General features: G+C 35.8%; 1 protein-coding gene across 1 annotated transcript in view; it reads left to right on the forward strand.

Annotated features, from left to right (window-relative positions):
• MRPL3 (mitochondrial ribosomal protein L3) overlaps positions 1 to 12560 on the forward strand; it is a 40656-nt gene that overhangs the window by 11870 nt on the left and 16226 nt on the right. Inside the window, exons 5-6 of the mRNA XM_036267515.1 lie at positions 1347 to 1446; positions 4995 to 5055. Of these exons, the coding sequence (XP_036123408.1) occupies positions 1347 to 1446; positions 4995 to 5055 (161 nt within the window). The remainder of the gene's footprint in view (positions 1 to 1346; positions 1447 to 4994; positions 5056 to 12560) is intronic.

Here is a 12560-nt window from a genome sequence, read left to right on the forward strand (position 1 = left end):
TTGGGATTGAAGTTACAAATGTGGGGCCAGTAGCATAATGAAGGAACCTAGAGGTAGTGACTAGAGGCCACGTGCAAGGAGATAGTGGTCACCTGTGCCAAACATTACTGATGGAGCCAATAAAATGAGTATTGACCAGTGTACTTGACCACATGGAGACATTGTGATCTTGACATACACTTTCCATTGAGTTTTACGGTATGAAAGCACCTGATTCAAGTTGGTTTGGGAGAAACATGGGAGAGAAAATAGACTCAGAAAGTATTTCAGGGAGTGGTGTTGTAAGGGGGATCAGAACGATTAGCTAAAGGAGACTGGCTAAGGAAAAACTTGTTTTAACATGAGTTTTTGTGATATCTTTGTGTACTAATAGGAAAGTTTCAGTAGAAGGGGGCAATTAATGATTAAGAAGACAATGGGGACCATTTTAGGAGTAAAGCTGTTGAATAGATGAGAGAGGTTAGGAATAAGTACACAGTGAAGCTATGGCTTTTAGGAGCATGTTCATCTGTCATTGTGATTCCCAGCCCTTTTCATATCACAATTATATGGAGTACTTTAAAAAAATAAATACTGACGCCTGGATGCCACATTAGACCAGTGAAGTTACAATCTCCAAGCTGAGGGCCCCGGGCATCGGCACTTTCTGAATGCTCCCCTTGTGCATCTCCAGCAGCATGGAGTAGGTGGGGGAAGGACAATATATAAGGGCTGGTGCAGACAGTTAGATGGATTAGGTGACAAGAGTAGGGGAGTGCTCTTGGTTCTTCTGTATTTTTGCAGTGAAATAAGTTACATAATCAGCTCAGAGGGGAGAGGAGGAGGGAATAGTGCTGGAGGATTTAAAAGGGGAAGTGACATAGTTGCCTTGGAGAGTGTGAGGATTTAACCAGGGGGAGGGAAATATAGGTTGGCCAGGCCACATTTGAGATTGACTTTGAAGTTTGTGTTCATATATCTTAATGTGACCTACCACATTGTCTTCTAGCTGCTTGGAAACAGATGCAGAGTAGACAGAGTTGAATTTTTGAGGCTTGGGGTTCTTGATAGTCTCTAGTGAAAATGCAAATATTAGAACTCTGTTTTTTTTCCTACAGAAAAAAGGTCGTTTCCCATGTACTGTATATGGGCTACATTATACATATGGTTGGATCCTACATGTAATGAATTATAGGTGAAAATCTCACCTCCCTTCGGTAAGGGAGACAGGGTACTCTTTCTTCATTAGGGGAACAGAGTACTCTGTGATTTGTTTTCTGGTATGTTAATAACTTGGTTTAGATCTCTGCATTAAACCCCACCTTTAATATGTAATGTGTTATTTATGTGTGCTGCTTTTCCTCTAGAAATCCCCATCCATATTGGAATTTTACAAAGAAGTTGGATTGCCACCAAAACAGAAAATTAAAATATTTCGAGTAACAGATAATGCTGTAATTAAGCCAGGTAATCTAAGGTCGGGGAGAGGAGGGAGGTAAAAATACCCAAATATATGATTTATTTAATGTCAGCCCTTTTAATAAAGCTGAATCCACAGTACAAAGTCCCAAGTACTTATTTTTAAATATAAAAAAGTATCTGATTTAAACTAGAGACAAACAAGTATTTCTTTTTTCAGTGAAAAGAACTGTAGAGAGCTCTTTGTTTTCCATGAAAGAAGGAGGAACACTTTTATTTCTGATGTACAGAGTTTCACATTTGGAAAAGCCTCTCAAAATAAATAGATCAACTTATAAATGTGAAGTTTACTGTTTGTAGGCTGGCATTTTATTAAGTGGAGAATTGCTATAATCTCGCTGAGATAAAAAAAATTTGAAAAAAATATAGCCTGAAATTGGATAGTGACCAACCATAGCATTTTGATGTATGTAAAGGTTATTACTTAAAAATTTTGAAGTATTTTACTTACTCCACAGAATGTCAGAAAGTGAGATTTGGCAATATGATGATATTGGTTCATGTAATTAACAGGGCTTGGTGTCTTTAAACTTGAGAAGAGCCCTCAGATCTCAAACTTGAGTTCTAACAAGTAAACAGTAGAAGAATGTTTTAAGATATTTTTATTTTAATATATGAACAGAATTTTTTGAAGTAAAATACAGTTGTAATAGACCATATTAATTGGAGTGACAGATGGTCAGCTTTGCTATAAGTTAGATTAAAAGGTATTTATTGACATGCAAGTTGTGCAGTTAAGTGGACTTAAACCAACAATGAAGTCCACATTAACTTCTGCTGTAGCAAAGCATGTGAAATTGTTTTTACGGGTGAAAAATAGTCAAATATCGGCAGGTCAGGTTAGTTAACCTCATAGAAATTCAGTAAATTTTAAACTCCCCTGTTTTTTCTTGTTTTAATTTTATTTTTAATTACAGTTTACATTCAATATTATTTTATATCAGGTATAAACAATGGTTAGACAATCACGTACTTTATAAAGTGATTCCCCTGATATTTCAGTTACCTACCTGGCACCATACATAGTTACTACAGTATTATTGACTATAGACTATATTCACTGTGCTATACTTTACATCCCCATGACTGTTCTGTGACTGCCAATTTGTACCTCTTAATCCCTTCACCTTTTTCACCTAGTCCCCTAACCCCCTCCCATCTGGCAACCATTAGTCTGTTCTCTGCAACTATAGGTCTGTTTCTATTTTGTTTTTTTATTTTGTTCTTTAAATTCCATATATATGTGAAATCATTTGGTATTTATCTTTCTGATATATTTCACTAAGCATAGTACCCTCTAGGTCCATCCCTGCTGTTGCAAATTCCCCTAGTTTTTCTTAATTCAAGTTTTTTCTCTGTTCGTACAAATCCAGGGTAGGTGCTGCCTTACAGGATACTACCCTCTGGAATCCTACAGCACTTGACTACCTGTTTTAAACAAGTGAACAGAAATTATCTTCCCATTACATTCTCTACCACATTGGTTCCAGCTTTTTAAAATTATTTTAATTTAAAAAGTGTTTTTTTAATTTAAGTATACTTGGTATACATTATTATATTAGTTGTATTTGTTTCACATGTACAATGTAGTGATTTAACGTTTTTATACCTTACAGTGTGATTACCCCACTAATTCTAGTAATTGTTTGTTACTGTACATACTTATCAAGTGTTATTGACTCTGTTTCCCTTCACCTTTGTCACCCATCTCCCTACCCTTCTTTTCTCCTAACCATTCCTTCGGTCTGTTTCTCTGAGTCTATTTTTGTTTTGTTTGTTCTTTTGTTTCCTTTATAGATTCCACATGTTAGTGAAACCATATGGTATTTGTCTTTCTCCCCCTGACTTATTTTACTTGGCATAATGCCCTCTAGACCCCTCCATGTTGCAAATAGCAAGATTTTATTCTCTTTCATTCCTGCCTAATATTCCATTGTATATATATATATATACAATATCTTTGTTATCTATTGATCAGTGGACACCTAGGCTACTTCTATATCGTGGCAATTGTAAATAATGCTGGAATGAACAGAGGGATGTATATATCTTTTTGAATTAGTGTTTTAATTTTCTTTTGATAAATCCCAGAAGTGGAATTTCTGGGTGGCACGGTATATCTATCTTTAGTATTTCTGAGGAATCTTCACAGTGGCTGCACCAGTTTGCAGTCCCACCAATAATGCACCGGTTTCCCTTTTCTCCTCATCCTCACCAACACTTCTTTTCTGTTGACTTTGATAGTAACCATCCTGAATGGTATGAGGTGGGTTCTTACTGTGGTTTTGATTTACATTTCTCTGGTGATTAGTGCTGTTGAGCATCTTTTCATATGTCCATTGGCCATCTATATGTCTTCTTTGGAGAAGTATCTTTTCATGTCCTTTTATTTGATGATGTAATGTTGATTCTTCCTTAGAATAAATTCTTTTTTAATTGAATTTATTGGAGTAACACTGGTTAACAGAATTATATAGGTTTCAGATGTACAAGTCTATAACACATCATTAGTATACTGTGTTGTGTGTTCACCATCCCAAGTCAAGTCTCCGTTCATCACTATTTAACCTCTTTATACTCTCCTCCACCTCTCCCACCCCTCCTTAGGTAATAAGTTCTTGAGGTCATGTCTTATACTTTGTATTTCAAACTTTACATATTGTAAGAGCCCTTTAAATGTTTAGAGATTAATTGATAAATTAAGTAGTTCTTACAAGTATTAATTCCACATTTATATAAACAAAATATTGTGAAGAGCTTTGAGCTACAAGATACCATTAAATAACATTTCTCAAGTGCATTTAAACTAAGCTTTTATCTAAATACAACTAGTTTTAGAAATATTAGTATATAAAATTTGGAGTATCTGTAGTAGTAGTGTTTTGCTATTCCATATATCTGAGCACATGCTGAATAACTATATTTTATTGGAATAATGACCAGTCTACCAAAAATCCAATATGTATGGGCTTTATAGGGACATTTACATACCATAATTATTACCCAGAGAACAGTGGACCTGTCAAGTTTCTATTTTACATCATTTATCTCCGATGGGTAAAAAAGGATATGATCTAGCCCCAACATTTTTGGTCATTCTCTTTTTATTATTCTTACATAAAATAGGTAATATACCTTAACTTAGTATATTGTTACCAGAATGACCAAGAATCATCCAACTCGTGTATTTACCGCAGGAAACACTGTGTTGTCTCAGGAATTGCCCATGTCAGGCAGCACCACGTTGACTGCTGTGAAGGCACACTGTCAGCCAGCTGTGGTCCGCAGGCTCGCTCGAGCGCTGAGTCCCTCGACTGGGCATATTCTTTAGCCCATGTAGTCAGTTGAAGCATGTTGAATAATTTTATTGTCTTATAGTTGGTGTTTCTGCATTGTTATAATTACAAAATAGAGTCTCCTACCATTTTTGAAATCTGTTATCTAGAAGGCTTACTGGGTATAGTTTATGTTTGGTGAAGTTATATCTGGGCAGACAGACTTCATATTGATTTTTTGTTTTTGTTTTTTTCATAAAGGTACTCCTCTTTATGCTGCTCACTTTCGCCCAGGACAGTATGTGGATGTCACAGCCAAAACGTAAGTCCATATAACGTGTTCTCTTTTCCTGTTGTTTTCCTCATATTTTAAACAAGAGCAGAGCTAGTGAAAGAAGTACAGCTTTCAAGTGAGTGAATAAAGAATAAATAACCATTATTCTCATTCATAATTCTATCTTTAATGTTACTGACTGTATTGTTTTTTAAATTTTATTGAATTAGTTGTGTGTGAAGAGCTCATATCAGGTTATAGCTTTTATCAATAGATGTATGCTTCTTGAAATGGGTCTAAGAGAAAGGTCACATTACTTGGGTTTTTTGTGAGCTGGGCCCACTTGTATTTTGAATACCAAAGGCTATCTACAATTTGATGGTGAAATATACATGAGCAACTGCTATGGAGTTCTTTTGAGATTATTGTGTATTCTAGTAATTGGCACTTCTTTCCAATTCTAGGAAATAGTTAAATTGGAAACATTTTATACCATTTGTGATAGTGGTTCTTGTGCTTATGGTTCTCCTTAGGTAACTATAAAACATTTTTGTAACTGTGCTAAAAGCCTAGTAGGATCAGGAAGAAAAAATAGTATTACACCTTAAGCCTCTTAAGGAGTATGACATTATCTCTCAATACTAGATAAGTGACACTTCTTCCATAAAAGCAAATTTTTTAATATCCTTAAACAAGGGTTTAATTTGGTGCAAATTAACACTGAATTGTCAGTGTAATAGAAATGCTGACTCTGATGAGTTCTATTTAGACTGAGTAGTGATGTTTTTGGCACCTTAGTTTCTAATCTGTCATCTATCAGATGGCTTAAGTTCAGTACTGGCTAGATGATCTCCAGGAAACATTTAGATTGTATAGAAGTAATTTCTCAAAAATTAGCTAAGGTTACCTCTTTATGGAATGAGGTAATTGAACCCTAATATGTGTTTATGTAGAAAGTGTTCAATGTAGGTTATTAGAATCTACATGACCTAGGCTAAAGAAACTGCAGATATCAGCTCTTGTCCATTCCTGTTTCCCGTTCTATCAACACAGATGACAATTTTACTTATTTAAGTGCCTCGGTTTTCTTTTTGTCATTTGACAAAGTCTGTGGCCTGTGTTCCAGGAATATTCTGGCTAGGAACCCTTTATTGCTTTTAAATTTATTTTGTATTGTTGACAGCATCATAGATGTCCCCCATTCCTCCTCCTTTTGCCCCACCTCCACCCCAGGGCTTTACCTCACTATTGTCTGCACTAGGAGCCCTTTAGAAGTGAACCGTAGTCCACAGGTGCTCTGGGATAGTGTGAAGATTAGTGACTGAGCCAAAGCAGCTTTTATCAGAGGAAATCAGATGAGTGTCAGCATCAGTCTCCTTAACACAGTGAAATGCATTTTCATTTCCACACCAGTATTGCCTACTTTCCAATGTGAGCCACTGCAAACAGCTTCTAAGGTGCCTTTACCTTTGACAAGTTGTTTAGAAATGGAGTGGGATAGATTGGCAGTAGAATGAGTCCTCTTTTTAGAGAGATTACGAACCTCTCCCTATTTTTCCCTGTTCCTTGATTGTTGAGGACTTATTATACCTACTTACTGGGACCTCTACAATCACTGGTTGCTTGGTAACTTTGTTTATTCTGCCTTCTCTTGTCAAGAACTCAAATATTGCGGCTGTAAAGCTTTGGTTTGGTCAGTTGGGAGATGTGTGTGTTCTAAATTAGATTATTTTACTTTTTTCATTTCTGAATTTATTATTACATATATTAAAATAGCTCACAGTAATTCTGTAAATTTAAATACAATTAATAGTGTGTGAACTCCATTACATATTTTATAGATTATATGGGATAATCTGAGAAACCCTGCAAGTCAGAGGCCTGTTAGCTGATGCCTTATAGGATTTGTGACTGGCTTGGATTAGAGCCAAGCTTTTCAAATGCCTGTATTTAGTAAAGCTTTCAGCTTTCATTTCATATGCTACTGTTGGGTTTCCTTGGCTTCTTAAAAGTTATTTTTAAATGCCCTGGTTGGTGTGGCTCAGTTGGTTAGGTGTAGTCCTGTTTAATTAAAAGGTTTCCAGTTTAATTCCTGGTCAGGGCACATACCTGGGTTTCGGGCTCCATCCCCCCATAGAGGGCATGCAGGAGGCAGCTGATCAATGTTTCCCTTCTCACATCGATGTTTCTCTCTCTCTTTCTCCCTCTCCCTTCCTCTCTCTCTAAAAATCAACTTAAGTTATTTTTAAAACTTGTGAGTATAAACCGAAAGGGGAAGTATTTTGTTTTTTTGTTTGTTTTAAGATCATATACCTAGAAAATAAGATTAAGGAAAGCCATATACCAGTCTCAGGACTAGAAAGCTGATAAGAGCTAGGAGAATAACTAGCTCTGAGATTTAATGTAGCTGACATTTGACTCTGGAGAAGGGAGGACCCGTATTTGAAAAGATCTCTCAATTGTATGGGCTGCGATACAGTATTGTGTTTGACTTTCACTGTATACCAGTTGGGAGGAGGATTACCCCCACATATGAGTGCACTGAACTCTGGTGTGCATACCTTCACCTGTGGTATTGCCTGAGATCAGAATGAAATGCAGTTTATTTGACTTTTGCTAAGTGTTTCTGATAACTATAGCTCTTGTAACTGGCATGTTATTACAGTCTCAGGATGCTAGTAAGTGCTTGTAAGTTTGTAGGACTCTTTGTCCTTCTCATGTGGAGCTGTTTTGAATTCCTTTTGGGTATAGCATTGAATCCTCAGCTGCATACAGACCTAGGTGCTGCTGCCTCTTCTCTTTGCCACTGACTTCGCTGGGTTTGGGGTGGGTGGGAGTATGGGTGCAGGTATGTATTTTTTTCTTTTAAAATTCTTCTATCTCCTTTTCCTGATGCTTCTCATTTTTTGGGCAGTTCACTGCTTGGAGTTTAAGTCCTTCATGGCCAATGAGAATTTTTTTTTTCTTGTTAACTGTAAATGGAACCATCATCTTCTGAGAGTAGGCTCTGAGTGCTCAGTCCATTACTATGGCTCATTACAGCCAGAAATTAACTACCTTGTCCTCCATTTCCAGCCCCTGTTTTAAAATTTTGAAACTTCTGGGCTCCGTCTTCTTGATTATTAACACTGTTAATAGTCTAAGTAAAATAGTCTAAGAGGAAAAAATTGTGTAGTAACATGGTTAGGTAAGATGATGAGGGATGTGGATTTATAGACTGGAGCATTGGTCCTCACACTTGAGTGGACCTCAGAATCTCCAGGAGGGCTTCTGATTCAGTAGATCTGGGGTAGTACCTAAGAATCGGCATTTCTCACAAGTTCCCAGGTTATGTGGCTGCTATTAGTCCAGGGACCACACTTTGCAAACCACTGGACTGGACAATAGTCAAGGGCTCACCTGTGGAACCACTTTCCCTTCCCACCTCTCAGCCCAGCACAGAATCCTAGTACCTTTCTTCCTTACTGCTACTCAAATTATAGCATACAAACATCTGTTTTAAAGCAAATGAGTTTAATCAATCCAGTTTCAAATAACATTATCAATAAAATTTGGCCTGTTTATTATTCACATTTTAGTTAGCATGAAATGGAAAATTGGTCTCTTTAGTAATTGGCTTCATTATTTCCACTCCCATAGAAAAGAGAAAAACCTCAAATTGATCTCTAATTGAATTCTTCATTTTTATCATGCTATAATAATTATATTTAATTGTAAAATTTACACTTATATTTTTAATATTTGAAATCCTTTTTACCATCAGTTTTAATTGCTGGATTAAATATACTTTAGAAATAACTAAGAAAATTTAAAACAAAAATATAATTTAAGAAAATAGTGTTAATAGAATCCGTCTACTTCAAGAACGAAATTGCCTGCAAACATTGTAAAGTGACCAGTAACCAACAGTAGCAGCCTCTTCTTGAAGACTTCCCTTAAAATTTTTAAATGTTTCTCTTGTAATAATTGCATTGTGAAATCTGCTTACTTTGAAAGATACATTGTGTTTACCTGTGCTGAATTTGGGTATAAGTTTCCATATAAATAAGTAAATTTACCTGTGTCACTGTGGAGTGTGAGGTGAACACATAGTTGTCAGAATTCATTTTAATTTTTGCTTATACCAGAAACATATTTTTAAAGGGTCTGAGAATATAAATTCAAATTAGGTTATATGGGAAAGATTTTTTTTTTCATCTAGAATATAACCATTCTAGCAGAAGAATTTTTTACAAATTTATTATGCTATTAATAGATAATAAAGCCCAGTCTTTGAAATATGGTCATTTTATATAATTCACTCAAAATAAAACTTTAGCATGTATAATGATGTGTTTTCCACACCACCACCATCCCCCTACCTTAGTACTCTTTGACAGTTTATATTCTTACTCTGTAATGGTGATTATATTCCAGTATAACTTCTAATAGATTATGGTTTTGGGGGGTCTGATGTTTTCTCTTTTTTTTCTCCCTCTCAATATCGAAGAGGAAACAGCTATAGATAATATGTAAAGAGTGAGTGAGATGAGGTATGACTGTTGATTCTCATTCTCAACATAAAATGCTTAGCCCGTTGTTTTCTGTTGAATCCTAGAGAGGCTTATTATAATTCGTAGGGGTTTTTTGTTTTGATTTTTAAAGAAAGAAATTAGGAAAGAATGAAACAAAGAGTAAACAAAAAGAAAACTAAAAATGCATTCTGCATTGTTTAAGGCAAAATATTAAGTCTCTGTCTCAAAGGACTTGAAGGACACAGAGGTGATGAATTCCATCATAACAATGGCCAAGGGGCACTTTCCTGCCAATTGTCTTATTGAGCTTTGAGCTCATGATAGTGGCACACCTGGTTGTCTGGAATTTATTTATTTATTTACAGTTTGAAGCCCAGATTGAAGTCAGAAAACATCTCCTTCAGCTACTTAAAATACTTTTTTCTTTCTGAATGGACAACCTAAAAATCTTGTATACCAGTCTGGACTAATTAAAACAACACATATATTTTCAAGCATAATCTTACTACTTTAATAGCAATTTCTGGCGTAATCTTAATACTTGAAAGTCATCAATGTCCTTTAAATTCTCATTGCCCTATGGCCTCAAAATAGAAAAGTAGTTGCTTACTTGGATGTTATCCCTGGTAGAAAAATGAAAGAAGTGGGGGAGATTTGGATAATTGATAGAACACCTTTGCACATTTACTGAAATTCAGTTAGTTTGGGTTTTTTCATTAAGATATCAAAATGTGTACAGAAATATTATTGCTCGTCAAAGTCTTAAGGTGATTAAAAAGCCAGGTAGGATCTTAGAAGAAGAGTCAAGATTCTTTGGGCTCTGCCTGTCCTGCACACTCTTCAGAGGAGGGTGCCTGCACACTGTCAGAAAACTTCCCCTCTGGGTCATTGTTCTTCGGCTGAGGGAGGGGAGAACAAGGTCTGTGCTGCTTCAGGATATAGTTTCTGTCCAACCCCGCACATTGCAGTTTCATTTTGTTTTTGGTGAGTTACTTTATTTACTACTTATTCAAAGCGGTAAATTTTTAAGCATATTAGTGAAACTGTTCAAAATAAGTGATTAACCTTAAAGGGCAATAATCTCTTTTTAAAAATCATCCCTTTCAGATCAGTTAAAGTGAATGGCTGTTTCAAGATAAAGGCTAGAGTTTCGAGAGTGGTGTTTTAGGGTCATATTTTGTTGTTTTGTCGATATAAAAATATTTTTATGGTAGGCATCTATAATTGCCTTACTTTTAACTCTATAAAAGAAGCATTTTTTTTTTTTTAAACTCAAAAGTCAGTGAAATTAAGGCCTAATGGGGGAAATTTAGGAAGTGGCTAAAAGCATGGGCTCTGCTTCTCAGTAGCTCTGTGACCTCCACAGCTTCCTTAACCTCTCTGTTGCCTCATCTTTTACATGAGAATAAGTGTAGCACCTACTTCATAGCCATGCTGAAAGATTGAATGAGATAATAAACAGAAAGCTTTAGCTCAAGGCCTAGCACATAATAAATGCTCAGGAGTGTTATTAGCTACTACCACTAATATTGATATTGCTACCTTTTCATTTGTTTCATATTTTAAAAGGAAAAATCTATGTTGTCTTCAATAGGAAATCTCTTTTTAAATGATTAAATAGCATCGAGTTATTAGGAAATCCATCATGGTATTTTCTAATCAACATATTGCCATCTTATTTTAGACTGTCTTTTATATACCCTTACAAGGCGCTCTACGTAGTTTTCAGATTACACACCACTTGCTACATCTAGAATTTACAGAATAATGACAGTGCCTTTGGAATAACTTCATGCCTCCCTGATTTGCTAGATAATTTTATATTTTTGCTCTAATCTACTTCTCAGGAGGCAGTATGGCCTGGGTTGAAAGTATGGCCAGATGCTTTCATTTACCAGGGATTTGACCTTGGGCTTAACGTCTCTGGTTGTAGTAGTTTCTAAGGTTCCTTTCAGTTATAAAAATCTGTTTCCAAAAAATAATCCCTCAGTTTTCCAGGAGTCATAACTCATTTTTGTCTGTGTTAATGAAAAATATTGTAACAGATTCACAACACATAGCAATATGGTTTTCTGATCTACTGAAGAAAAAATATGGTTGAAGACCTTCAGAAAACTGTCAAGTCCTTTCATAATATTGCAGAACTGCTTATTTGAGTTCTCACTTTTACAAAGAGCAAGCCGAACTCAGGACAGCAAATGTGGTGCTCTGGTTTGTGTAGGACAGCAGCAAGTGCTCCCTTTTCCCGGAGGACTCAGAGGAGTCACTGCACATTTGGCTCTTTGTGCTGTTGAATGAGTTAGATTTGATGCCAGAAAGCTGTAAGCAGTATACTTTTAGCAGTTCCTTGTTAATAAAAATGTTCCCACATATGGATGGGAATTTTATAGTTTTTAGTCAGAAACAGAATACCTGCCTTTCAGGTTCTGCTGTCACAAACTCATCTAGAGAGTAACAGCTATACAGATATTTCATGCCAGCCTTTAACTATGTGTCTTGGAACACAAAGTGATTGGAAAAGTCCACGGTGACTTACTCATGGGCTCAGGAGCTATACCTCACTGATGAAATAGGTTTAGACAACAGCTCTGAAGTGGGTAGAAGTTGACTCCCAGAGCTCACAGGGATTCTGTGGAGATGTTTAATCCTTGAAATGTGTGGAGAAGAAAGTAGATAGGTAACCATCTGGGTGAGTTATTGAAAGGAGAAGGCATTATAATTAAAGATTATAATTTTTATGTCATATTAGTTCATCATAATTTAGAAACCAATCCTGACGGAGAAAATGAGTTAGCTAATAGGGCCTTTTATAGATATGTAATTTAATAAAAATTGTTCTTTTATTATTAAAAGCTTCTTGGGTGGTTTGAATGGAGTTAAGTTATAGGCTGCAATACATTCTTTAAGTTGTTGGTTTGGACATTATGGTTTTATTTTCAATAGTGCTTTTTCATAAAGATTTTATCTTATTCCATCTGTTTTCAGTGGTTCAAATTTTTTTTTTTAATCCTCACCCGAGGACATTTTTCCATCTTTTGT

Source organism: Molossus molossus, unplaced genomic scaffold (assembly GCF_014108415.1).
Source record: "Molossus molossus isolate mMolMol1 unplaced genomic scaffold, mMolMol1.p scaffold_m16_p_18, whole genome shotgun sequence".
In the NCBI taxonomy this organism is placed as follows: Eukaryota; Metazoa; Chordata; class Mammalia; order Chiroptera; family Molossidae; genus Molossus; species Molossus molossus.